Source organism: Phyllobates terribilis, unplaced genomic scaffold (genome assembly GCF_046119375.1).
Source record: "Phyllobates terribilis strain yellow unplaced genomic scaffold, ASM4611937v1 Scaffold_7__3_contigs__length_470593459, whole genome shotgun sequence".
Classification (NCBI taxonomy): Eukaryota; Metazoa; Chordata; class Amphibia; order Anura; family Dendrobatidae; genus Phyllobates; species Phyllobates terribilis.
The window spans coordinates 386062019-386087082 of NW_027362767.1; the positions used below are offsets into that span (position 1 = coordinate 386062019).

At 45.5% G+C, this 25064-nt stretch overlaps 1 protein-coding gene across 1 annotated transcript in view; it reads right to left on the reverse strand.

Moving 5' to 3' along the window:
• Positions 1–2598: 2598 nt before the first annotated feature.
• Positions 2599–25064, reverse strand: part of NUMBL (NUMB like endocytic adaptor protein) — a 90533-nt gene continuing 68067 nt past the window's right edge. Inside the window, exons 3-10 of the mRNA XM_073641487.1 lie at positions 17762–17903; positions 15939–16013; positions 14180–14254; positions 13504–13644; positions 11143–11347; positions 10755–11054; positions 8540–8701; positions 2599–8110 (exon numbers count right to left, since the gene is read on the reverse strand). Coding sequence (XP_073497588.1) covers positions 7413–8110; positions 8540–8701; positions 10755–11054; positions 11143–11347; positions 13504–13644; positions 14180–14254; positions 15939–16013; positions 17762–17887 — 1782 coding nt within the window. The 5' untranslated portion in view covers positions 17888–17903 and the 3' untranslated portion in view covers positions 2599–7412. The remainder of the gene's footprint in view (positions 8111–8539; positions 8702–10754; positions 11055–11142; positions 11348–13503; positions 13645–14179; positions 14255–15938; positions 16014–17761; positions 17904–25064) is intronic.

Consider the following 25064-nt stretch of genomic DNA (forward strand, 5'->3'; position numbering starts at 1 on the left):
TAATCCTTTGCGTTTTAAGAAACCCATAAGATTTTTCTTTATAAAAGATGATTTAAGAAAGTTTGCAAATGGCAGTGTTGTTACCGAGCCTCGTCCTGCGACCCATTTTGTCTTTGAATGGCAGCAATTGGCGGAGCCCCACAAGCGCTAGTAATATCCAATCAGTTACGGGGCTCCCATCAACTCATAATATGGCATCATTAACCACCAGGCCCCCCGGTGTAACGGCTACCTCACCTCTACAGCCACATACGTCGTCAATGTACCCACTTATCCTTCTGTAAGACAGTCTCCGGAGAAGCTCAAGAATGGTAGTTGCTCACTGGCAGAGGCTCTTTTATGGGAGTTGCTTTACAAAACCTGTGCTTCACAAAAGTTGATCACTTGGGGTGGTTGAAGGACTCGTTGATGACTTTGGCTATATTTTATGAGTTGATTGAGTTGAGGCCCAATTCTATAAATTATATTGTATATGTAACTGATTTAAAAAAAAAAAGATTCTCCAGGACTTTACTATTGATTAAGTTTTCTTAGAATTAGCTGGTCGGTCTGGGTGCCCCCCCAACAATTTGATAAAGTTTCCTTGGTGCCCTGTGGCCTTGTCATTATTTACCAATCACAGCCATGGATTTTTTTGCAGTTGATAGGACCAAGTTGTAATACCAGCTATGGCCACGAGACTGTATATGGCGCTGTGCTGGGTAAACAACAGAAGGGTCGCAGTGCTCATCAGAGCACCACAGCACCTTCAAGCAACTGATCAGTGGTAGAGTGGAGCAAAAAAAGTTTTTCAGGACTCTAGTCCAGTGACCACATCAATAGTCCACTCAGAGCCCTGTGGACCTCCTCTTACCTCCCGGCATCCCCAGCGCTTCTTCTGATTAATAGGTCCGGCGTGGCGACATGCACTCATCACACTGCAATGCGCCAGCAGGTCGGAGGAGGTTTGCTGGACTCGGGTGCAGAGGCAGCGAACTACCGGGGGAGGGGTTGCCAGCTGTCGGGACCTCACATACACACGTGGTCAAAATTGTTGGTACCCCTCGTTTAATGAAAGAAAAACCCACAATGGTCACAGAAATAACTTGAATCTGGCAAAATAATAAATTAAAAATCTATGAAAATTAATAAATGAAAGTCAGACATTGCTTTTCTGCTTCCACAGAATTTAAAAAAAAATTAAACTCATGAAATCGGCCTGGACAGAAATGATGGTACTCTTAACTTAATATTTCATGAACAACCTTTTGAGGCAATCACTGCAATCAAACGATTCCTGTAACTGTCAATGAGACTTCTGCACCTCTCGACAGGTATTTTGGCCCACTCCTCATGAGTAAACTGCTCCAGTTGTCTCGTGTGTGAAGGTTGCCTTTTCCAGACGCCATGTTTCAGCTCTTTCCAAAGATGCTCAATAGGATTTAGGTCAGGGCTCATGGAAGGCCACTCCAGAATAGTCCAATGTTTTCCTCTTAGCCATTTTCTTGGGTGTTTTTAGCTGTGTGTTTTGGGTCATTATCCTCTTGCAAGACCCATGACCTGCGACTGAGACCAAGCTTTCTGACACTGGGCAGCACAATTTTCTCTAGAATCCCTTGATAGTCTTGAGATTTCATTGTACCCTGCACAGATTCAAGACACCCTGTGCCAGATGTCGCAAAGCAGCCCCAGAACATAACAGAGCCTCCACCATGTTTCACAGTGGGGACAGTGTTCTTTTCTTGATATGCTTCATTTTTCCGTCTGTGAACATAGAGCAGATGTGTCTTGCCAAAAACATCCATTTTTGTCTTATCTGTCCATAGGACATTCTCCCAGAAGATTTGTGGCTTGTCAACATGTAGTTTGCCAAATTCCAGTCTGGATTTTTTATCAATTTTTTTCAACAATGGTGTTCTCCTTGGTCGTCTCCCATGAAGTTCACTTTGGATAAAACAATGACGGATGGTGCAATCTGACAATGATGTTGCTTGAGCTTGAAGTTCACCTTTAATCTGTTTAGAAGTTATCCTGGGCTCTTTTGTTACCATTCGTATTATCCTTCTCTTTGATTTGTCATCAATTTTCCTCCTGCGGCCACGTCCACGGAGGTTGGCTACAGTCCCATGGATCTTAAATTTCTGAATAATATGTGCAACTGTAGTCACAGGGACATTAAGCTGCTTGGAGATGGTCTTATAACCTTTACCTTTAACATGCTTGTCTATAATTTTCTTTCTAATCTCCTGAGACAACTCTTTACTTTGCTTCCTGTGGTCCATGTTGAGTGTGGTACACACCATCTCACCTAACAGCACAGTGAGTATCTGTAGCCCTATATACAGGCCCACTGACTGATTACAAGATTGTAGAAACCTGTGATGCTAATTAGTGGACACAACTTAATTTAACATGTCCCTTTTGTCACATTATTTTCAGGGGTACCATCATTTCTGTCCAGGCCTATTTCATAAGTATTTTTTTTTTAATTCTATGGAAGCAGGGTGGAAAAGCAATGTCTGATTTTCATTTGTTCATTTTCATAGATTTTTAAATTTATTATTACTTTTGTCAGATTCAAGTTATTTCTGTGACCATTGCAGGTTTTTCTTTCATTAAACGAGGGGTACCAACAATTTTGACAACGTGTGTATCTGACAATGACCTATCCTAAGCATTGTGTATCAATATTGTGTCCTCCTCTTTAAAATGGTTGCCTGAAAATATAGACAAAAAATTGTAGATATTTGCCAGACTGAGGCATAGTTGCTATCTGTCTTGGAATTCCCAGGAGTCCTGTGCCAAAAGTGGGCAGACGAGAGGCATGGACACGGCTTAAAGGAGTTGTCCTCTTTTTAAAAATTTTTCTTATTATCTCCATTAGTAATAAAAAAATTAAAAATGTGCCTTACTCATGCTCCCCGGGTCCAGCACAGAGTCTCCGCCGCTGCTCCTGGTGCCTGTTATTGTCTGCAGTGCTGACATCACGTCGATAGCACTGCAGCCAAGCAATGAGATCAGACACTCGGTCTATGCAGATGGCACAAGCCGCTCAGAGCCTCTGAGCTCACAGATTGTTATTGTCGACAGTACTGCAGCCAGACACCAGGAGCAGAGGTGGAAACTTAGAATTGGACCCGAGAAGGGTGAATAAAGCACTTTTTTTTTAAAAAAAAAAATTAATTTGCTAATGGAGCTTATAGGAAAAACTTTTCTGAACAGGGACAACCCCTTTATATGTCCCCAGAAACGTTGGCATCTATGCTGCGACTCCATTTGTGATACCTGAATACATCCAGCATGTAAATACATTCTCTTATACTTAGGCGCCTGGGATATAATGTAAATGAGGATTTTATACATTCGTACACACATGATCGGAGTATAATAATCTATCATGAAGGTAAATTTACACTTTTAAACAGACACCTGAGTCAATTCTCCTGAATATGTACATAGATGTTTATATACACATTATATATGGTTATAGTCTATAGATATATATGGCGGTTAATCTGTTTTAGGGGTGAGGGGGGGGGTCACAATTTCCCTGGCGTTGAGAATACAATAAAATTGACAATTTTTTTATAATATGTCTCACTTATATTTTTTTCCTCCCTCAAGCTTACAGAACAGTAGATATAATTGTAAACTCTGTCCTCGGGAATAGCAGGAAACGGACCAATGATCTCCGCCAGACACATATACAGCAGATAATATATACATACAGACATTGAATGCAAATACACTCTGTGATCAGCAGATGGCGATGAAGCAATAGTAATGTTCCACTGGACTATCTGGCATGGCGATCGATCAGCGATTTTCATACATCTTTAATAATCTGCCTTTGTGCATGAACAAACTTGTTAGACTCCAATACTTATGAAGGACGCTCCTTTTTACTACTTCCCACCTCCTCTAGTATTAGTTCAGACTCTACTCGAAGAGCTACGTTTTTTTTTTGTAGTTCTTAAAGGGAGTCTATCAGCCCAAACTGATAATAAAAACCAAGCACATAGCCTTATAGGAGATACAGCCCCTATACAAATAGAATTGATAATGATATAATTGCTGCCCCCCGTTCTGCAGAAACTGAAGTTTAACTAAACATGCCAATTAGGGAGCTCAGTGCACCCTGGGTGTGGATAAATCACTCCACCCACTGGTTTTGCATATCCCCGCCTCCCTCACTGGTTATGAACTGCACTGGCTTGCCTGAGCTTTCTCTACAAATCACAAGTGAAGGAGGAGGGGACATGCAAACCCAGTGGGTGGAGCGATGCACTGAACCTCTTGGCTACACCCAGGGTGCACCCTAATTAGCATGCTTGATTAAACTTCAATTTCTTCAGAATAGAGGCACCGATTATAACCATAAAGGTGTGATTTTTAGGGGGCTTTATCTCCCACATGGCTATGTGCTTAGTTTATACACTCAATTTGGGCTGAAACACTCCCTTCAAAGTTTTTCTAATCACTCTTTTGCCTGGTAGTAAGAAACGAAAACCAGTTTCACACATCTGACATTCACTGTCTGAGCATGGACCTTGATGTCCATATTGGCAGGGGGTCTCCTGACCCAAACTCAATAAATATGTAGGTGTATATGAGGCTGTCGAGTTCAGGTCAGGAGACTGGTGGCCGATCCGGACATCGAGGCAGTGTGAAACCGGCCTTGGGGTGATCCCTTATGAAATCTGTAATGAATGTGTAAGTATTCGTCATACTGATGTCAATATGACTCAGAGGGTTATTCCCAACTTATTCTCGGGATAGGTGATAATTTGGTGATCACTGGGGGGATAACTGCTGAGTCCACCACTGGTCTCGAGAATGCGGCTCTGAGATGCCGCGTTGGCTCAGTACAGCACTCGGCTATCTCCAGCTGTCTCAGACAATGTGAGTGCGGCCACCACTCCGTCGTAACGGGACATGCCAGGATTAATGGGGGTCACAGTGATCAGCAAATTGCTGATTTGAGATAACCCTTTCATTGTAATTTTGTAAAAAAAATTCTGTTCTTAATATATTTTTTTTTACAGTGGTCCCCTGCATAGGCACAGATTGTACATGTAAGACATTCATAGTTCATAGTCTAGGACTTCCAAAATTTAGGCAGAATATTCCTCATACAGATTAGGAGATTAACCAACACCATAGCAGATTAATATCAGCCTACTCTGCAGAACCGGCCAACAATCCAATCCCGACTGTCCTCCAGCATCAGATCTCCTGCGCAAACATTTGTGAGAAAATGGAGCCTGTAGCAAAACGTGCGGAAAGATGACCAAACTATTGTGATCCCTCATTGGTGAAGCAGGGGGATGGTCTATTGAATATTTTTTGATGGTGTCTATGATCAATCTCTTTAAGGAACTGATAGACGGAGCTAATAACTGCTGTCTCTGTGGTTACGAGATGCTGATAAGAGATCTACGTCTGGTGGTTGGGTTGGTCTTATGCTACATGGCATATAGTATAGGGCACCCAGGGCTCCCTTCCTTCATTTAAGATTTCTTTGAATGAGGTTGACCAAAATTAAAAGATTTCTTTCAAAAACAGCGCCTCACCTTTTTACAGGTGGTGTGCAGCATTGCAGGTCAGCCCCATCTACTTTAATGGAATGTCTTTACAATATTGTGGACAACCCCAGATCAGGTGTGGCTTAGTTTCTGGAGAAAATCAGCCATGTTTTTCTAATCCTGTACAACCCCCTTAAAATCTGTAAATGGATAGTTTGTACAAGTTTTTCCACCATCAACCACTTCCTTCGAATCTCTGATTATAATATTGTGTGTGTAAGTGTGTATGTATGTGTACACATACATATATACACATATATACATATACATATACACACACACAGCCCATATTCCCTATACCGATCCGTGGAAGACACCAAGGGTGGAAAAACCCACAAAGCACTTGTAAAGTACTGGACCGTGAAGCGACTTGTCCAGGGTATTTGGTCACTTTATATATTGGAAAGATAACTTTAACAGATGCAACAGAACTAAGAAAATATATATTAAATATGGAATACATTTGGCATTTAAGTTACATTGATAAAAAAAATATGTAAAAAATAAAAACAAAGCTACAAAAAGAAAAAAAAACAATAACATAAAACGTAAATGGTTCTAAAATTTGAAATGTAACCGTCTTCACCGTGAACGATGGTTTGGTCACGTGTGACAGAAGAAACCTGACATGGATTACAATTTGGCACAAATAAATGAGATGAAACAGCGAAGCTGCCGTCCCCGGTGCAAAGTAGAGGCCATGGAGTGGTCAGAACCAATATGGAGGTTATAAAGCCGGCCATAGACGCAGAGAGAAAGTTTTAAGATTTTCGAGATGCTTTGCAGCTTTGGGGAGGGAATGCCAAGATGAATTAAAACATTTGCGCCATTTATGTTGGTGCCATGGACGTCTTTGTGTATTGATCCAGGCAAGATATCTGTGCATTTTTGCCAACAGTCCCTGGGATAATTGCAGGGAGCGGACCACTTGCTGATCAGCCGACCAAAAAACCACTGGTACCAACACAGATTGGCAGAATGAGGAACTTTTATCCCTTTGGAGCATGCTCGACCTGTGCTCCATTCACTCCTGATAGGGCTGCACTCGCCGTTTCCGGTAGACTCATGGATGGAGTGGAGATTTAGATGTCCAACCTGTCGCATCCACATAAAAGTGCCCCATTGGGAGATAAAAATTCCCCATTCTTCTGATCCCCCACTTTCAAGCAACATATCTTTATTTGGCATGGATGGAATACCCCCAATAGGTTTGTGTCTATGGCCGATCTTCCATATTCGTCACAGCTCTGCCATGCTATTCAGGCAGGAGGCAGCATGGCCATATAAATGAATAACTTAGAAGAGACCGACAATATATACAAATAAATAATAAAACAAGATACCCTGGATACAGCAACCCAAATAGCACCACATGGACAGCGAAACAGGGCCCTCGCCTTTGCAATAAGGCGAGACATCCGCACCTCCGATATATCCCACCCCAGCACCTCCCTATCACTTACCTCATACCTCCTCTGCATCTACCTAACCCTTCTGCAATTACAGACACTTAAAACGCTCATGCTTCCTACATTCGTGTCCCCATCATACATTATTTCCCATAAACCAAGATCTTTCAGGATTTTTTTTGACACATTCGGTCATCGGGTTTGGCAATGCTCGGCCCCAGTGATCATTGGGAAGCCCTTATCTATCCCATCCACTAATGCGGATGTCGTCTCGTTGATCTGATGATCTCCAGTTATACCCACCCCCACCCACTGACTGACATCTGGAGTCTTTGTAGACACAGGTTTGCTGAACGGTGAAGTTGGCATGTCCTACTAGCCGGTCCTGAACTGGCAGTAGATCCTGAACAGAGTTTTTATAGACAGGGTGGCATCTTGGCTACAATTCTATCTGGAAAGTTTTCTGAAGTTCATTGGAGAAAGGGTTGGCCATACGTTGCTGAGACTTGGATTCAAGTGCTGCCCACTGAGCTTCAAACTGGTCCACTTCCGGGGCCGTGGAGGCCAATCTCAGCTGGCTGGGATCTGGGGGCCATGTGCCATTGGCAGTGCCATTTGACTTTGGTCCTGATGGGGCAGGATTCTGGACACTTGTGGTTGAAGAGTGCAGTATGTTCTGTGGGAAAGGGTTGGATTTATTTGCCAGGTTGGATGATGGCACTTGGGTGGCCGAGCAGAAAACATTGGCCACCATCTGAGATGGAGTAATACCCACCACTGGCACACTTGGAGCAGGGTATGACATGCTATTTGCCATAGATGGAGTATAACTACCTACTGGTACATAGGCTGACTGCATGTGAGGAGCAATAAACATGCCAACAGGTGCAGGGGTGGCGTCATACGAGACAGGATATGCCTGCACAGCAGATGGTACTGCCATGGGCACAGCCACCATGGGTTGAGGCATGGGCTCTAGTTGCTGCTGTTGCTGTTGCTGCTGTTGTTGTTGGGCTCTGGCGGCTTTTGCAACCTCTTCCAGCCAACGCTCGGCCTCAGATGGGGTTCGGCGATGACCCATCTGGAAGTTAGAGGGGGCTGTGGTGGTCATGGCTTGATCTGTCCATCCAGGGAGGTCTAGACAGAAATGGACAAAATGAGAGGTATGTTAGGCTGGATTCAAAAGGATGCATTTCATTGGCAGTATACGGACTGCAGGTCTCCTGACCAGAACTTACAGCCTCATATTAATATGAGGCTGTAAGTTCGGGTCAGGAGACCCATGGACCATATGCAGACCGTAAAACTAGGGTTTAATATGAAATCTGTTGTGCTGTACAACTGTGACATCTAGAAACTTGACATGTCCTAACTGGTGGTTGGACAGATGATGAAGAGTCCCTTTATGGAAACAAATTGGCCCTTGACCAATCTCAGCTTCCATCTTGGTCTGGCCTTAAGTTGATGGTTCTACCCTAAACTCCTAGATGTGCAGTCCTTAATGCGAGTCTGGCTGAAATAAAGAGCAAATGTCGGAGTCTCTGGTCTCTTGTCCTGGTTACTCACTTTGTGCTGTCTGCCGTGCTGCCACATTAGGAGGGGTCATTGTTCCGTTTCCATTGATAAAGGGGTCTTCTGGTGGTTTGTTAGTGAAGGAGTTATTGATTTGGTTGCATAGATCGGTAATTCCATCTGGATCCGGAGGTCCTGCTGGATCCATCTCTGGGACTGAGGGAAGAGAAATGGAGATCACTATACCTGTGCTGATGGCTCCTGACAATTCTGGTTCCAGCAAATAAACCTTCAATGTGTGATGAAAAATATAACAATTATCTAATATATTTCCTGAATCAAATCCTTGCAGGTTTTAAGATCTCTGCTTGCTGCTCTAGAAGATATAAATCAATCCTGGCTATGTGAAGGACACACAGGTGCACGGTCTGGAGACAGGAATCCGATAACTGTACCCGTGTGTCCATCATATGACGAGCACGGATCTATTATCCACAGGAAGTGAACGGTGAATGTTCTTATTGGATGATCGCAAGCTGAGATCTTAAAACCCATTAGCAAACTGAAACACAAAGGATAAAATCTATTTGCTGAAATCAAAATATTCTATAAGGGTCATCGAAGAGCTTATAGACAATGACATCAAACAATGCCACTGCGGCGACATCTCCACTTTCACAGATATATACTTTTAAAGGTTAATAAAGGGGTTGCTCAAGTTTTAAAATAAGAAGATTATTATTTTAGGTATAGAAACAGCATCACTCTCATCCATGGGTTTCATCTGGATTATTAACATCAGATCGGTAGGGGTCCAAATCTGGCATCTCCACCATTCAGCTAATACCTGGAGTTCACAGCTTAGGGAGCAGGAAAACCTCAGCTCTCTACGCCAACTAGTGGACGTTCTCATGTACTGCAGATCAGCTCCCATTGAAGTGACTGTGATCTGAGCCGTGTTGTGTTGTTTTGGCTCTGTACATTGTGTTTTTCCGGTCTCCTCGACTCCAGCAAATTGGTGTGGACACCGGGTGTCGGACTCCAACTGATCTGATATTGATGACCTCTCCAAAGAGCCGGAGAGGCCCAGTTTATGCAACAAAAAGCAAGACCTTTCTTCTAAGTCTGGAGAGCCCATTTATGCTTCTAAGTAATGTCCAATATTCTCATAGACGTTCCCCAGCGAATATCGGGGTAGGATAGCTTTTAGTGTAGCGCTATTTTTCCCGTAAAAAAAAAAACAGACACTTTGACCCCATTATAAATCGACCGGTCAATCGGGTGTCGCTAATGATTGTGGTGCATGGAATCCAACGCGGTCACCTAATTCATGCTGTCGTTCGTCACCGTCACTTAAAGGGATTTCCCTCGAACAAAAGTTGATTTTAATCAATAGATCTTGGAATAATAATAATTTCCACAATTGGATGTGTTTAAATAAAATGTTCCTGTGCTGAGATAATCTTATAAATGTGCCCCTGCTGTGTACTGTGTAATGGCTGTGTCTGACCGTACAGGAACATGGTCTGATCATACCACATCTCCTGGGCAGGGGAGGAAACAAGGAGTATACAGACATTACAGCAGGGGGTCACAGCTGATTCTTTGAAGTAAAGCATTTTTTAAAAACAGACCGTGAAACGTTTTACCTCACACAAAAAGAAAGAATCATTTGTTTGTGATCCCGTGCTGTAATGTCTGTATAATCTCCCCTCACCCCCTCCCCACCCAGGAGATGTGGTATGATCAGACCATGTTCCTGTACGGTCAGACACAGCCATTACACAGTACACAGCAGGGGCACATTTATAAGATTATCTCAGCACAGGAACATTTTATTTAAACACATCCAATTGTGGAAGTTAGTATTATTCCAAGAACTATTGATTAAAATCAACTTTTGTTCACGGGAAAACCCCTGTAAGACATGAAGGAAACATACTTTAAGACTGTGACTAGGATGACTGGTCACAAGGCTTGTCCCCGGCGGCTTCTCCCGTAGACCAACAGGTTTCGCTCTATGCACACAAATAGGAAGAGACCCCACAGGTTAGGGTAGCAAAGTGAAAAAGGCCGGCAGGGACCTGCCTCTGATCAGCCATCCTAGTCACCTCGTCCTCCACCATGCTGCATGAATCAGCTCACAGGTTCCCTTCTTTGCGCAGTTTAGTGAGGGCGGAGGACTGGTGTGCACAGACACCTGGAATACATGCAGATGAATATTGAATGATTCCCTGCCCTATGACAGTATCAGATCTGTATTTCTCACCTTGGCTTTTGTCCTGGAAGTTGGTTTTGCGTTGTAAGGTGGACGGCAGCTCGTTCAGCCTCAGTGATAACTGTCTCTTGAAAGGCGAGTTCTTCTGGCTCAGAGCGGGGAACCCTCGGAAAGATCCCTGTCTGACAAGCTGTTCCAAGGGAGCGTGCCTGCGGGGGATTGCGTGCTGCCCACCAGTATCCCCCTTCTCCGCCGGAGCCGACTGTCCTTGTAGCGGAGAAGAACACTCCGGCTGGACTGGCAGCACCGGGATGGGTGGTGGATTGATGGGCTGGGGCTGAGCGGCTTCAGCTGGAAGACACAGAGGTCATCATGAGCCGCCGAGCTCCGTCTGCTTTGGTCACCCTAGCATCTTATTTATACCTCTCCTAGATTTTACCTTTCTTCTTCTCCTGCGCCTGCTTCATCGCATCTTCTCGTTCAGTTTGTTGGGATCCTGATGTGACACGGAATGATCCCTCCCGGGCAAAGCTGGTACGGCTGGCATCAAAGGAAGCAGTGACGCCGCACTCCTTTTCTCGCTTCTGCTTCCGCTCAAGGCAGGCGGCAAATGCACAGCCCACTGCATGGCTTAGGCGCTCCCCCTATTGTTCAGGGAATAAGATACACAGTATGCATAATACTTTAAAAGCCCCCGTGACTGCACCGCCACTTTCAATACATTAAACCCAAATTTGAGCAATTTTACTAATTCTTAAATTCACCAATGGGCGATTCAACTTTCACCAAAATTTAATCATAAACTCAAACAGAGTCAAAATTTTTACTATTTTTTATTTCCTTTTTTACAGAAATAACATGGCTGCTTTCTTTCAAACTTGTCCACAGCGGGTGTGATATCGTAGCTCGACCCCATTCACTTCAATGCAGCTCAGCTTCAACATGAAACCGAAGTGGCATGATTTCTAATTTTAAACAACCCCTTTAAAAAAAGGTACAAAGTGTTTTTACCCCCCCCCCCCCAAAAAAAAAAAAAAAAAAATTAGAATAAACAATTGTATAAATTAAAGAGAACAGTTCATAGAAAATGTCCTACAGTTAAAATCTGGTTTCTATGTTAAAATGTATTTTTCTTAACAAATTTAGATTTTTTTTTTCATATTACTATCTATATTATATCTATATCTAGATTATAGATATATTCTATTGTGAACAGTGGCTCATGTATTATCTACTGTACATAGAAGTGTTATCAGTCATTGTACAGGAGGAGGAGGAGGTGAGCTGTGACATCACCTATTGTGAATGGTGGATCCTGTGTAATGTGCTGTTTACAACGGTGATATCAGTCATTTTAATCTGGTCTGTGATGATAATGAGTCTGCTGAAAAGTAATCTGTATAGAACAAGACTTATGAACCTAGTATAAGGCCTAATGGCCAGTATGAAAACAGCAATATTCCTATATCCTTATAATACAAGTGCTTCTCACTAAATTAGAATATCATCAAAAAGTTAATTTATTTCAGTTCTTTAATACAAAAAGTGAAACTCCTATATTATATAGAGTCATTACAAACAGAGTGATCTATTTCAAGTGTTTATTTCTGTTAATATTGATGATAATGACTTTTGTGTTTTCATTGGCTATAAGCCATAATCTCAGTAAATTAGAATACTTTATAACAACAGCTTGAAAAATGTTTTTAAAATCCGAAATGTTGTCCTACTGAAATGTATGGTCAGTAAATGCCCTCAATACTTGGTCGGGCTCCTTTTGCATCAATTACTGCATCAATGTGGCAATGTGGCATGGAGGATCAGCCTGTGGCACTGCTGAGGTGTTATGGAAGCCCAGGTTGCTTTGATAGCAGCCTTCAGCTCGTCTGCATTGTTGGGTCTGGGGTCTATCATCTTCCTCTTGACAATACCCCATAGATTCTCTATAATAGATTCTCTATGGGGTTAAGGTCAGACGAGTTTGCTGCCAATCAAGCACAGTGATACTGTTGTGTGTAAACCAGGTATTGTTACTTTTGGCAGTGTGGATAGGGGCCAAGTCCTGCTGGAGAATGACATTTCCATCTCCAAAAAGCTTGTCGGCAGAGGGAAGCATGAAGTGCTCTAAAATGTCCTGGTAGACGGCTGCACTGACTTTGGTCTTGATAAAACACAGTGGACCTACAGCAGCAGATGACATGGCCCCGCAAACCATCACTGATTGTGGAGACTTCACACTAGACCTCCAGCAGCTTGGATTGTGGCCTCTCCACTCTTCCTCCAGACTCTGGGACCTTGATTTCCAAATGAAAATTGGAACTCTGGGACCTTGTGGAGTGTGTCAATGACTGCCTTCTGGACATCTGTCAAGTCAGCAGTCTTCCCCATGATTGTGGAGCCTACTGAAACAGACTGAGGGACCTTTTTAAATGCCTTTTTAAAAGGAAGTCTTTGCAGATGTTTTTTGTTAATTATTCTAATTTACTGAGATAATGACTTTTGTGTTTTCATTGGCTGTAAGCCATAATCATCAACATTAACAGAAATAAACACTTGAAATAGATCACTCTGTAATGACTCTATATAATATATGAGTTTCACTTTTTGTATTGAAGAACTGAAATAAATTAACTTTTTGATGATATTCTAATTTACCGAGAAGCACCTGTATATAGTGATATAGAAAAAATACATTTAACATAAAAACCTGTTTCAGCAACACGTCATTTTCTGATTACACATTCTCTTTAATAGGTTTTGATATAATAAATATAGCTTTAACACCACATAATAAACTCACCGAATCTTTCAAAGCCATAAAGCAATGACAGATCCAGCGTCGGGTAGTTCCGTCCCGACATATGTAAGAGAAGGCTTTGTCAAAGTTGCGGTCCGGTGCACAGAATGAAACCTTTTCAATGGTCTGGTCTACTATAAGGTCCTGAAAAAGAAAGAGAAAGGCTTAGAAGATGGAAATGAAAAATACAAAAAGATCGTTCTTGAAGAGCACTGCCTCTCGAATAATCTCCTGTAGAACGGGTCGGAAAAACATGTCTGCTTTCTATCAGTACAGTATCACCACTGTCCATGGGATGTGCGGGGTATTTGCAGCTTGGCTCAATTAAAGTGAATCGGGCTCAGCTGCAATACCAAACATGACCTGCAGACAGGTGTGGCGCTGTATTTTAGGGGAAAGTCAGCTAAGACACCTTTAGCATAGAAAATGCTCTGCTGTATCAAACCTAAGCTGGAAGCAGAGCTGCCGCTGATATCTGGAGATCCAAGCCCCCTTGTTAATTGAAATATATTAGTACATTTTAAATATTTAGCTATTTTAAAAACACAGTTAAACAGATTTTTTTTTTATTTATTTTTTTAACGCTGGAAAATCCCTTTAAGGCTCCATCGTAACAACTCAGTTCTGCTATGTAGACTGTACATAGGCAAATAGATGCAGTCATCATCCCCATCCTCACCTTCGTCTTATCGTCCACGACCCGTAGTCCATCAGCGGAAACCCACAGAATGGCTTTTACGGACTTCTTACCAAGCTGAAAAAAAAAGTAACACAATTAACAGATGTCATCAGACACACGGACACGCACCCGATATAAGTTCAGGAGTCGTCTGCTTCTTACAAGGCCTTAAAGGGGTTGTCCACCATTTTTTTTAAATTTTATATATGGGACCGTGGGGGTCTGAAAATGAATAAAAACAAACATAATCGGACGACCCCCCCACCAGTCTCTTCACTTCCAGGAGGAGACGTCACGTGACTGCTGTAGCCAATCAGAAGACACAGTGGTCACATGTCATCCAAGCCAGAAGATAGAGAGAGAGAGAGAGAGAGAGAGCAGCAACTGGTGACCACTGCAGCCATTGGAAGAGAGGCAGAGAGGTGCTGAGATACAGTAGGAATCTGATTGGGGAGTATGGTTTTTTGCTTTTTTTTCAGACCCCTAAAATTATAATAATTAAAAAAAAAAAAAAAAATGAAGGACATTCCCTTTAAGGGTGTGTGCACATGTTAAGTATTTTCAGCAGAAATTTCTGCATCTCTTAATAGGAAAATCACTACGTAAAATAGGAGAGTTTTTGCCACGTTTTTATCTGCATTTTTCCATTAGTATTTAAATCTAGAAGAAAAAAATAAGCAACATGTTCATGAGACTTCAGGGCTCTCATTCACTTTGATGGCACTAGGAAATCCTTTAGGTTTTGTGACAAATCTGAGCAGAAAAAAAAAAAAAAAAACACGACAAAACTGTAAAGTGTGCACAGACCCTAAAAAGTTCACTTTGCCATTTCTTAGTTTTATCTAGGTGGCATCCAAATTTCCAGCCATTATACTGTAGCTCCCACTGGACTTGTCACTCAGCTTTCACAAAGTCATGGATGGAAAACCTGCCTGATCGTGCAGTCGTACACACATCTCCCATTTATTTATATTGCTTTACTATTTATTTTTTATTACTTTTTGTGTGTTTTTGTTTTAATTCTCTTTAATGCAACTATTTTACTACTTAGAAAAAGTGTAGTTTTTTTTTTTCCAGTTTGGGACATCTCTCCCAGCAGTTCTGGGTCTTTCCACTCTCAAAATTGCAGACAAGAAGTGCGGGAGAGCACTGTGCAGCACAAGTGATTCAGTACGGTCTTCAATTGCTGCTCTGCCTCTGTCATCTTTTCTGCTGCCTATGCAGAGTGCTGCGATCAAGATGACTACGCTCTGCATAGGACCAAAATAGGCCACTGGTTTGATAATGTGTGAACACTGATCTGTAGGGTACTGTGAACGTATCAGAGGGTGCAGGATGGGATTATGGAGGATGTAACTGAGCATAATGTATTCCCCCCTCTCGCCGCCCTATGACTGGTCACAGAATGGCTGCAGCGCCTCTTTGATGCTCACTTTGTCCTCTCTCCTAATTCCTCCTTGGAATCTGCAGAACATTTACACGCCGCCTTTCGTCTTATCTCCAGCCAGCACATGGCCCCAGATTTCCTGCCTCATAATAATACCCTTCACGGAGCCCACACGTCTTATGCAAATGCATCACAATGTGTCACTGGCTCCTCCAAATATACACCGTGAAAATCCACAGAACATCGTTTTTCTCCTGCTGGACCTCGCCAGCCCGCGGCTAGCTGCTTACCCCTCGGCAGCGCCATCCGGACCCCTATAATGAGATTTTACATTGAGAAGTCAGACATCACAGATGAAGGTTACATGCTCACCAATTTCAGTTTCTTCACAGCGTCTTCACAGACGTGCATGCCACGAGACTCCTCCACCTCTACGTGTCCCAGGTACTGGCAGGAAGACAAGGGAGAGGTGGCATCATACTGGCGGCACAGCACAATAAGGATCAAGTGGGAAAGCAGCACACAGTATGAACACTAGAGGGCAGCACAGACCAGTGAACAACTTTGGATGGAGAGAGACCGAGCGAGACAGGGAGATGGAGAGAGACCGAGCGAGACAGGGAGATGGAGAGAGACCGAGCGAGACAGGGAGATGGAGAGAGACCGAGCGAGACAGGGAGATGGAGAGAGACCGAGCGAGACAGGGAGATGGAGAGAGACCGAGCGAGACAGGGAGATGGAGAGAGACCGAGCGAGACAGGGAGATGGAGAGAGACCGAGCGAGACAGGGAGATGGAGAGAGACCGAGCGAGACAGGGAGATGGAGAGAGACCGAGCGAGACAGGGAGATGGAGAGAGACTGAGGGAGACATGGAGATGGAGAGAGACAGGGAGATGGAGAGAGACCGAGCGAGACAGGGAGATGGAGAGAGACCGAGCGAGACAGGGAGATGGAGAGAGACTGAGGGAGACAGGGAGATGGAGAGAGAGAGGGGGGAGAGATAGAGAGAGAGAGACAGAGCGAGACAGGGAGATAGAGAGAAAAATACAGAGAAAGATAAAGAGAAAGACAGACCAGCCTCTCCTGGGCTAAAATCCTACACATTTAAAGGGGCATGTAAGATCCAGCCAAAATTAAAAACATCCTTGCACTGGATGGAGGTGTTCTCAGCCAAATATGGAGGCAATCACCACCTCCAACAGTATACTACAAAGAAACAAATGTCCAGCACCTCCGAACAGGATGAAGCAAGTGTGAACAGGTGCAAGCTGCTGTGACCTCTAAATATCTTCATTTATACATTCAGTAATAATAATAATAATCTTTATTTTTATATAGCGCCAACATATTCCACAGCGCTTTACAGACATTATCATTGCTGTCCCCATTGGGGCTCACAATCTACACTCCCTATCATAGAATCATAGAATGGTAGAGTTGGAAGGGACCTCCTGGGTCATCTGGTCCAACCCCCTGCTCAAAGCAGGATTCACTAGATCATCTCAGACAGATGTCTGTCCAGCCTCTGTTTGAAGACGTCCATTGAAGGGGAACTCACCACCTCTCGTGGCAGCCTGTTCCACTCATTGATCACCCTAACTGTCAAAAAGTTTTTTCTAATATCTAATCTGTGTCTCCTCCCATTCAGTTTCATCCCATTGCTTCTAGTCTTTCCTTGTGCAAATGAGAATAAAGATGATCCTTCTACAATGTGACAGCCCTTGAGATATTTGTATCAGTATCAGTATTTCTTTGGAGTGTGGGAGGAAACCCACGTAAACACTTTGCAGATGTCGTCCTTGGTGGGATTTGAACCCAGGACTCCAGCGCTGCAAGGCTGCAGTGCTAACCACTGAGCCACTGTGCTGCCCTATAATCTATAAGGCAGTAATGCAATTTACATTTCACATATGCAATGTTCACATACACCTTAGCGCAGCGGCTGCTGCTGTACTCTTTGGTTTGTGTATTATGACAGTCAAAGCAGCTTGCACCTGTTCACACTTCAGTCTTTTAGAAGGTGCTGGTCAGATTATTTTGCTTTTTGTAGTATACTATTGGAGGTGGTGACTTTCTAGGTAGATAGATAGAATAATAGATAGCCAGATTTAGCAGTTATAATAAGCCATTGTAAATGTATAATAGAATAAGAGCGCCCCCCAGGGAGGGATATCGTTCTTGTGAGTGCTCTTACCCTGACAGGGAAGCTGCATTTCCCCCGCCTCACGGCCTCTTCATCGGCCCCCCACTGGTGGGGTCGGCTGGCCTCCGGGACGTACGTTGGCTTTTTCCTCCGGAGGCTCTGCCGCAGCTTGTTCATCTCAGGAGGTGTCGGGCTAAAATAAGCGAAATAACCATGAAGTAAAGCATAGCCACGGGCTCATCTCCGTCCTATAACGAGGCCATGTCACACAGAAGCATTACCCCTCCAAGACGCGGAATTATTATCCTAGGCCTCGGTCACGTCTCCATGATAAATATGGCGCGAGGCAATGCCAGCTGTATAGCAAGGCAACTTCTCCATTCAGGAGTTTGGGAAAGCTGGGTGCTAAGTTCACAGTAGACGACTCAATAAATGTTAAAATTTTAGCCGCAAAAAAAAAAAAAAAAAAAGATAAAAATAATTATAGGGTGACACTGGATATGCAAATGTATTAACAGCCCGCGAAGGGTTAATAATTCCCAGCTATCCCCACCCTTTTCCAGACATATGTTAGGCGAGATTGAAAACATATGTGGAGGAAGAAATTTACCCGGAAACTTCCCGATCCAGAAAGGGAGGAAAAACAAAAAAAAAGAAAAGAAAAAAAAAAGGCAAAATAAAACAATACTAAATACAACCCATGAGCAATAAGGGGCTCAGATTCTGGGGAAAAAAAATAAGAAAAGCAAATAGTTTCATAGTTTTTAATGTTCAAAGTAGACTTAAACAAAGTATAGATTAAACTTGATAGACTTGAGTTTTAAACAAATCCCTTAAAAAAGACCTGTCACCTGTTTGCTCTTGATTTATTCCCACTTCTCCCCTTAGGAATTCCTTTTTTATTTTTTGTAAATCCGCCACACGGTTTCAGAAGTACGGGACTGTTTATTTCACAGAGTAATTATGCAAAGCGGCCTAAAGCCACGCCCCAGAGGATCCCGCGAGCCACGCCCCCAGAGGATCCCGTGAGCCACGCCCCCAGAGGATCCCGTGAGCCACGCCCCCAGAGGATCCGTGAGCCACGCCCCCAGAGGATCCCGTGAGCCACGCCCCCAGAGGATCCCGTGAGCCACGCCCCCAGAGGATCCCGTGAGCCACGCCCCCAGAGGATCCCGTGAGCCACGCCCCAGAGGATCCCGTGAGCCACGCCCCCAGAGGATCCCGTGAGCCACGCCCCCAGAGGATCCCGTGAGCCACGCCCCAGAGGATGCTGCGAGCCACGCCCCAGAGGATGCTGCGAGCCACGCTCCAGAGGATGCTGCGAGCCACGCTCCAGAGGATGCTGCGAGCCACGCTCCAGAGGATGCTGCGAGCCACGCTCCAGAGGATGCTGCGAGCCACGCTCCAGGGGATCCTGCGAGCCACGCCCCAGAGGATCCTGTGAGCCACGCCCCAGAGGATCCTGTGAGCCACAACCCTTGGTAAAGACCATAAAATTTTGTATCAAATATAGAAGTCAATATCTCTGTAACCATATGGCAGATTTACAAAAAAAAAATCAGCGGGAATAAAATTAGAACAAAAACTGCCCACTGGTGACAAGTCATTTTTAAGGCCATGTCACCACCCAGCATAAACACTGCAGAGTTTTTTTTTCTGGGTGTATAAAAATCAGTTGTGTTTCAAGCAAAAATACTTTCCATTTTTAGGTGTATGTTTCCCCCTAGACTTTAATGGGAAGCTTGGAAAAAATGCATGTAGAAAACGCAATTACGCATTTAAGTGCGGATTTGGTGCATTTCAACACCAAACCATCAAACAAACAAAAAAAAGATCACTGCAACTAGAGATCAGTGACTTGATCCATAGAGGAAAACTAACAAAAAATACAATAATCGGAGCAGATTGTGTATTTTAGCGTTGATAACTGTAAAAAGCACACGGAAAAAAATGCATTAGTTTCGTACGTAAGAAGATGGCCTAAAAAAGTGCCTACAACAAGAAGTCAGAGGTTTTTCTAAATCTGATGACTACGTTGACGTGGTCTACAGGCAGTTAAAGTTGAGTGTGATCACACAAGGATGATGGTCATGAGACTACTACTACTCCCAATATAAAGTCAGAATTACTCATTACATAAAAGTCTGAAATTGGGTCAAATCCCAAATTTGTAAATTTTTACCAACAGTTTTGAGAAATTAGCCACTTTTTTTTTTTAAAGTCTTTTGCAACTGTAAAGGGTTAAAAGAGAAGATTTGCGAAAGGGAAGACTGGTGAGGAAGGAGGCAGGGAAAAAGTTGGTACAATCCTCGGCACTGTGTGGAGACGAGGTTGTAACCCCGTGGAGTTTGGAGTCACATGCCATTGATGGGAGAGACATTGCCCTGGATACAGGGGACATTTAGAAAACTTTTGTCTTCTGTACAAACATTTTGCTGCACCGTCTTGTATGATCAACATAGACTCTCAGGCTGCAGAGAGGGAGAGGTGTCTTAATGTGACCCTAATGTAGGATGGACTAATGCTGGGGGAGGGTGGGATCTAGAGTTTTGCAAAAACTACTTGAAAAGTGTAGAGTTGTACAATGGAACTTGGGCATCAGAGTATTATTAATCTCCCCGAAAAAAAAAAATCCTGGCCTTGGAAAAATATTTAACATCAAACACCACCCAAACTCTTCTGGACTGCAGACCTCCCAGCTTCAAAAATTTGAGGAGGGTTGTTATAACCCCATTTAAAAAAATAGGCTATACAGAAAAATGTATAGGGCCCCTCTACTTAGTAACTGAATTTCATTTTTTCATTCTGTCCCATTGCCCCCGATGTATAACATCCGGTCCCTCGACCCCTGTGTATAACATTCGGACCCTCTGTGGCGCTCCTGAGGGTTCGGTCGCCACAGAGGTACTGCACCTCACCCAGAGGTGTGCGGTCTCCCTTCTCTCAGGTAAGGAGGGAGTGCTGCACGGAACCCCAACACCTACATTCAACACTACACTACCCCAGGCCAGCAGGAGGGGCAAGACGCAATGTAGTTTTCTGCTGAGCCCTGACCCTGGCTGGGGTGGGGGGAACCCAAAGATAGGGGGAACCAGTAGTGGGGGTGGGTGGAGGAAGTAGTTTATGGGAGCACTCATACAGTAGATATATAAAAAGGTAGACATCTTAAAGTGGTTGGTTGTTGCGTAGGGACAGTTCAGAGGAACAGTCTGGGAGCAGAGTCTCTGTAGGAGCTCTGCTCCACTACAAGGGCCCAGGACTGAGGCCCAGGAGGGGAGCAGGGCATAGGCTCCGTTCTGTGAAAGGGATCCTAGGGGAGTATGGCGAGTGTAGGCAGCACCCGTATCCCCCGAACCTGCCAAGTGTCAAGAGGATCTAGGCCGCAAGAAGGGGACCGGCCCCTGGCCCAGTCGTGCAGCTTCAAGCCTCGGCTGGAAAAACCGGAGGCTTCTGACTTCTATAGCCAGAAGCCAAACCCCCAATGCAATCCAAGTAAGGTCAAGCAGGTCTGTGCAACTGCGACGGACAGGGGGGACCTCGCAGCACCAGAACAGGATTCACAGTGGGAAGCGCAGGGCAGGAGGGAGTAAAGACCCAGCGTGAAGTCGGTCTAGAGAGGCACATAAGAAAGTGGGGTTCTGCCAGGTACACCCGAGCTGCCTGAGCAAGGACTGAACTGTGGCGACCTGCTGCGCATTGGTACCACAGAACCCAGAAGGGTGCATGGATGGACTTCTCCACAAGAGGCCCTCACACATTCACACACCTCCACCTTCCACCTCAGACCAGCAGAGGGAGCCCGTTAGGGACATATATAGAGAGGGTGGAGCTAGGCAGCTCAATTAGTTGGAGTCTAGTCTGAGTTTCAGTTCAGTGTTCAGAGAGGAACACAGCTCAGAGGGAGCTGAGAGCGTGCCGACGCTCAGAGAGCGGTGAAGACGCAGCACGCCAGCTGCCAAGTAGTGAGGGCCCCGAGTGTGGTCGACGGCAAGGAGAAAAAGGAGAATGGAACTTAGGGGGCAGAGGAGCATACCAGGCTCACCCCGATATATATACCGGACACCGGGTCCGCGCCTACAGACACCCTTTATATACTCAGTAGGAACCACTGGAACCCCTGGAGAACTACAGGTCCCAGGTCCACCTAATGCTGATTGCAATACCAGGGCTAGGAGTCATAGAGGTCCCAGTGTCCAGGGAGAGTGATCTCCAAAGAGAAGGCCCTACCACCAGGCCAGCAGGTGCAGAGAGAGACAGTAATCAAGCTAGGCCCAGCTCCAGGCAGGCCAGAAGCCTAGAGAGTAAAGCAACGGATCAGGAGGTCCTATACCCGCTCACTGGGGAGAGTCCAGAAGTGCGCCCTTCACCTGGAGTACCCTGGACCGTGCCTGCAGCATCACCAGTAAAGGTACTGAAGCTTACCCCTGTGTGAGTGTCCATCCTTCCTCCGGGACCGACCTGCCGTCTCTCCCCTGCACCACCATCCAGTACATCCCCTACACTGCCCTGAGGCCTCCTCCGCCTGTGGGGAGCTGTCCCATCATTTGCTGCCCTAACATCTGCCTCAGAGGACTGTTGCAGCGCTGGTGATCCTCACCAGACACCACACGTGGCTTCACGAATAATTCCAAAAACCCCAAATAATAGTAGTATCCCCTTTTCACTGACCGCCCTGGGTCACGGACCGGGCCAGCCACTGTGATATTCCCCGGCAACCAGAGGCCCGGCTGCCGAGTACCCCACGACCGTGGGGGCGCGTCAGCTTCTGGCATCACGAACAGGATTGCGTGCCCGTTGCCACTGGGTACTGTGCGCCTTAAAGACTGTAACCCTTACCGTGGTGAAGTTTTCCCGCCATTCCTGAAGTTTTCCCGCCATATCCGCCATTTTTCCTGTCGCCGAGCGGGAAGAAGAGGGGCGTTACCGCTAGAAGCGCAAAGCCTAAGACCCGCCCCGCCCCTGACGTCGTACCAGGAAGCGTCAGGTCCTGGAAGGAGTGAGAGGACGCTCTGACGTCAGACGCAAGCGACGCAAGGTCCTGAAAGAAGACAGTCGCCCACGGAGCTGTGGCCTACCTGTTGAAGAAGGTAGGCTCCAGTTCACTAGGGGGGCGCAACCATGGCCGACGACCAGCAAGCCGCCGGAGCACCGGTTAACGCTCCTGATGCCCAACTTGCGCCTGGCGCTGCACAGGCCGGAGCGGCCGCTCCATTACCAGGGGTCATAACTCCGTTGATACCTATGGCCCTGCCGTATATCCCTGGAGCGAAGTGGTTCCCCCAGTATAATGGTAAACCGGACACCCTGTCCGGATTCAAGAGGAAAATATGCGGCATACTGGATATGACTGGCAAGCAGAGAGCCGCTGTAGTGTTAGGACAATTGACTGGTGCCGCTGAGCGAGAAGTTGAAACCTGGCCAGCCGCAGACCAAGAATCAGTGTCCATCATCTTTAAAAGATTGCAAACAGCGTTTGAAAACCGCACTGAGAAAGATCTCTGGATGACGTTCTACCAGTGTGTCCAGAAACCTGAGGACAGTATCCGGGACTATGCCTGGTGTTTACAGGAGGCCCCTGTGGGCCCTGAAACAGGTTAGTCCAGCCAGCATCCATGAGGAAAATAAAATGCTGACGGAACAGTTCATCCGGGGGTTGAAGTCCCAGGAAGAGAGCAGAACTGTACGGTGGTGGGCCTTAGACCATCCAGATGCCACCTTTGACACCCTTAAGGACATGGCTATAAAGGGCCTGCAGCCCCTGGAAACCACAAACACTGCTATCCAGCGTTACCAGGTTGGGGCCACCCCAGTGCCTGCAGCACCCACCGCTCCTTCAATAACGGCCGAAACAAGGATGCAAACAGTGCCCCCTAGCGAGATGGACAGCTTACGCTCTGAAGTGCGCCAGTTAAGTAAAACCCTGGCCACTGTCAGGAGCACCCTGCAGCTACAGACGGAGCCTGAGCCGGAAGGAAGGATCCTGCTAGCCGACAGCCCTGAGGATGTCCCCTGGATGAGAAGAAGAAGGAGGACAACGCCCCCCGTAGGAGGACCCCCGACCAACGTCGCCCTCCAGGAGAGTTCATCGGCTATCGCTGCCAAAAAGCAGGCCGACACCCAGGAGTAGACCAACCAGGCCCATCAAACTGATACCGCCGGTTCGTGGGAGGAAGACCTTTCCTGTCCATTGTGCTGGGCGGCATCGCGACACCTGATCTAATGGACACAGGATCTCAGGTAACCATCATGCCTGATGTCCTCTACAAAAGGTTCTGGTCCATAGACGAACTTCACCCACCAGCTCCAAACCTTTTCGTGTATGCCTCCAATGGCCTTCCCCTTAACCTAATCGGGGTTAAGGATGTGGCAGTAAAGGTGGGAAGAGTGGAACTGAAGGACCAGGGACTAATTGTAGTAGAGACTAATCCTGATGATACAGACTTGTATATGGTACTTGGCACAAGTTGTTAGTAACTGTTTGGGAGAAGTGTTGTTCTTGCTCCAACAGATGGCTAACACCACCAGACCGGGGCAGAGGAGGGTGCTCCAGAAAGAGATCCGAGCCCTTATGTACCAGCAACAGGTAAAGTTATCAGGTGGTGAAATTGGTAATGTACGGGTGACAGACCCGATACCCATTGTGATCCCCCCGATGAGTGAGATGCTGATTTGGTGTAGAGCAGCAATAGGTCTCAAAGGACGGAGCTACCAGGCGGTAGTAGAGCCCCTTAGCTCGGAACATAGACCTACACTCTTGACTGCTAGAGGGGTAGTGGATGTACGCAATGGGAGGGGGCCCGTACGCCTCCTAAACTATGGGGAGGACGAGGTTAGATTACCACGCTACGCCACTGTTGCCAAACTGTACACAGTAGATAACAACTCCATACACACGGCGGAGTCCTTAACCTCACCAGACGAAGTGGAGGATAATGACCCGGGAACCCAGGTGGAGGATTGGTGTCAACAGCTCCATGTTGGGACAGACACCACTCCTGCCCATCAGAAACAGGGTGTACACAAGGTGGTTCAGGAATACGAGCAGGTATTCAGTAAACACCCACTTGACTTTGGGAGGATTAAAGGGGTACAACACCATATACCCACAGGTGACCATCCACCCATCAAGGAACGTTACAGGCCCATACCACCAGCACACTATCAGAAGGCGAAGGAGATGTTGCACGACATGAAGAACGCAGGGGTAGTAAGGGATAGCTGTAGTCCCAGGGCAGCTCCCCTGGTCCTAGTCAGGAGAAAGGATGGAAGCATGAGAATGTGTGTAGATTACAGACAGATAAATCGCATAACACACAAAGATGCATACCCTTTGCCCCATATAGAGGAATCCCTG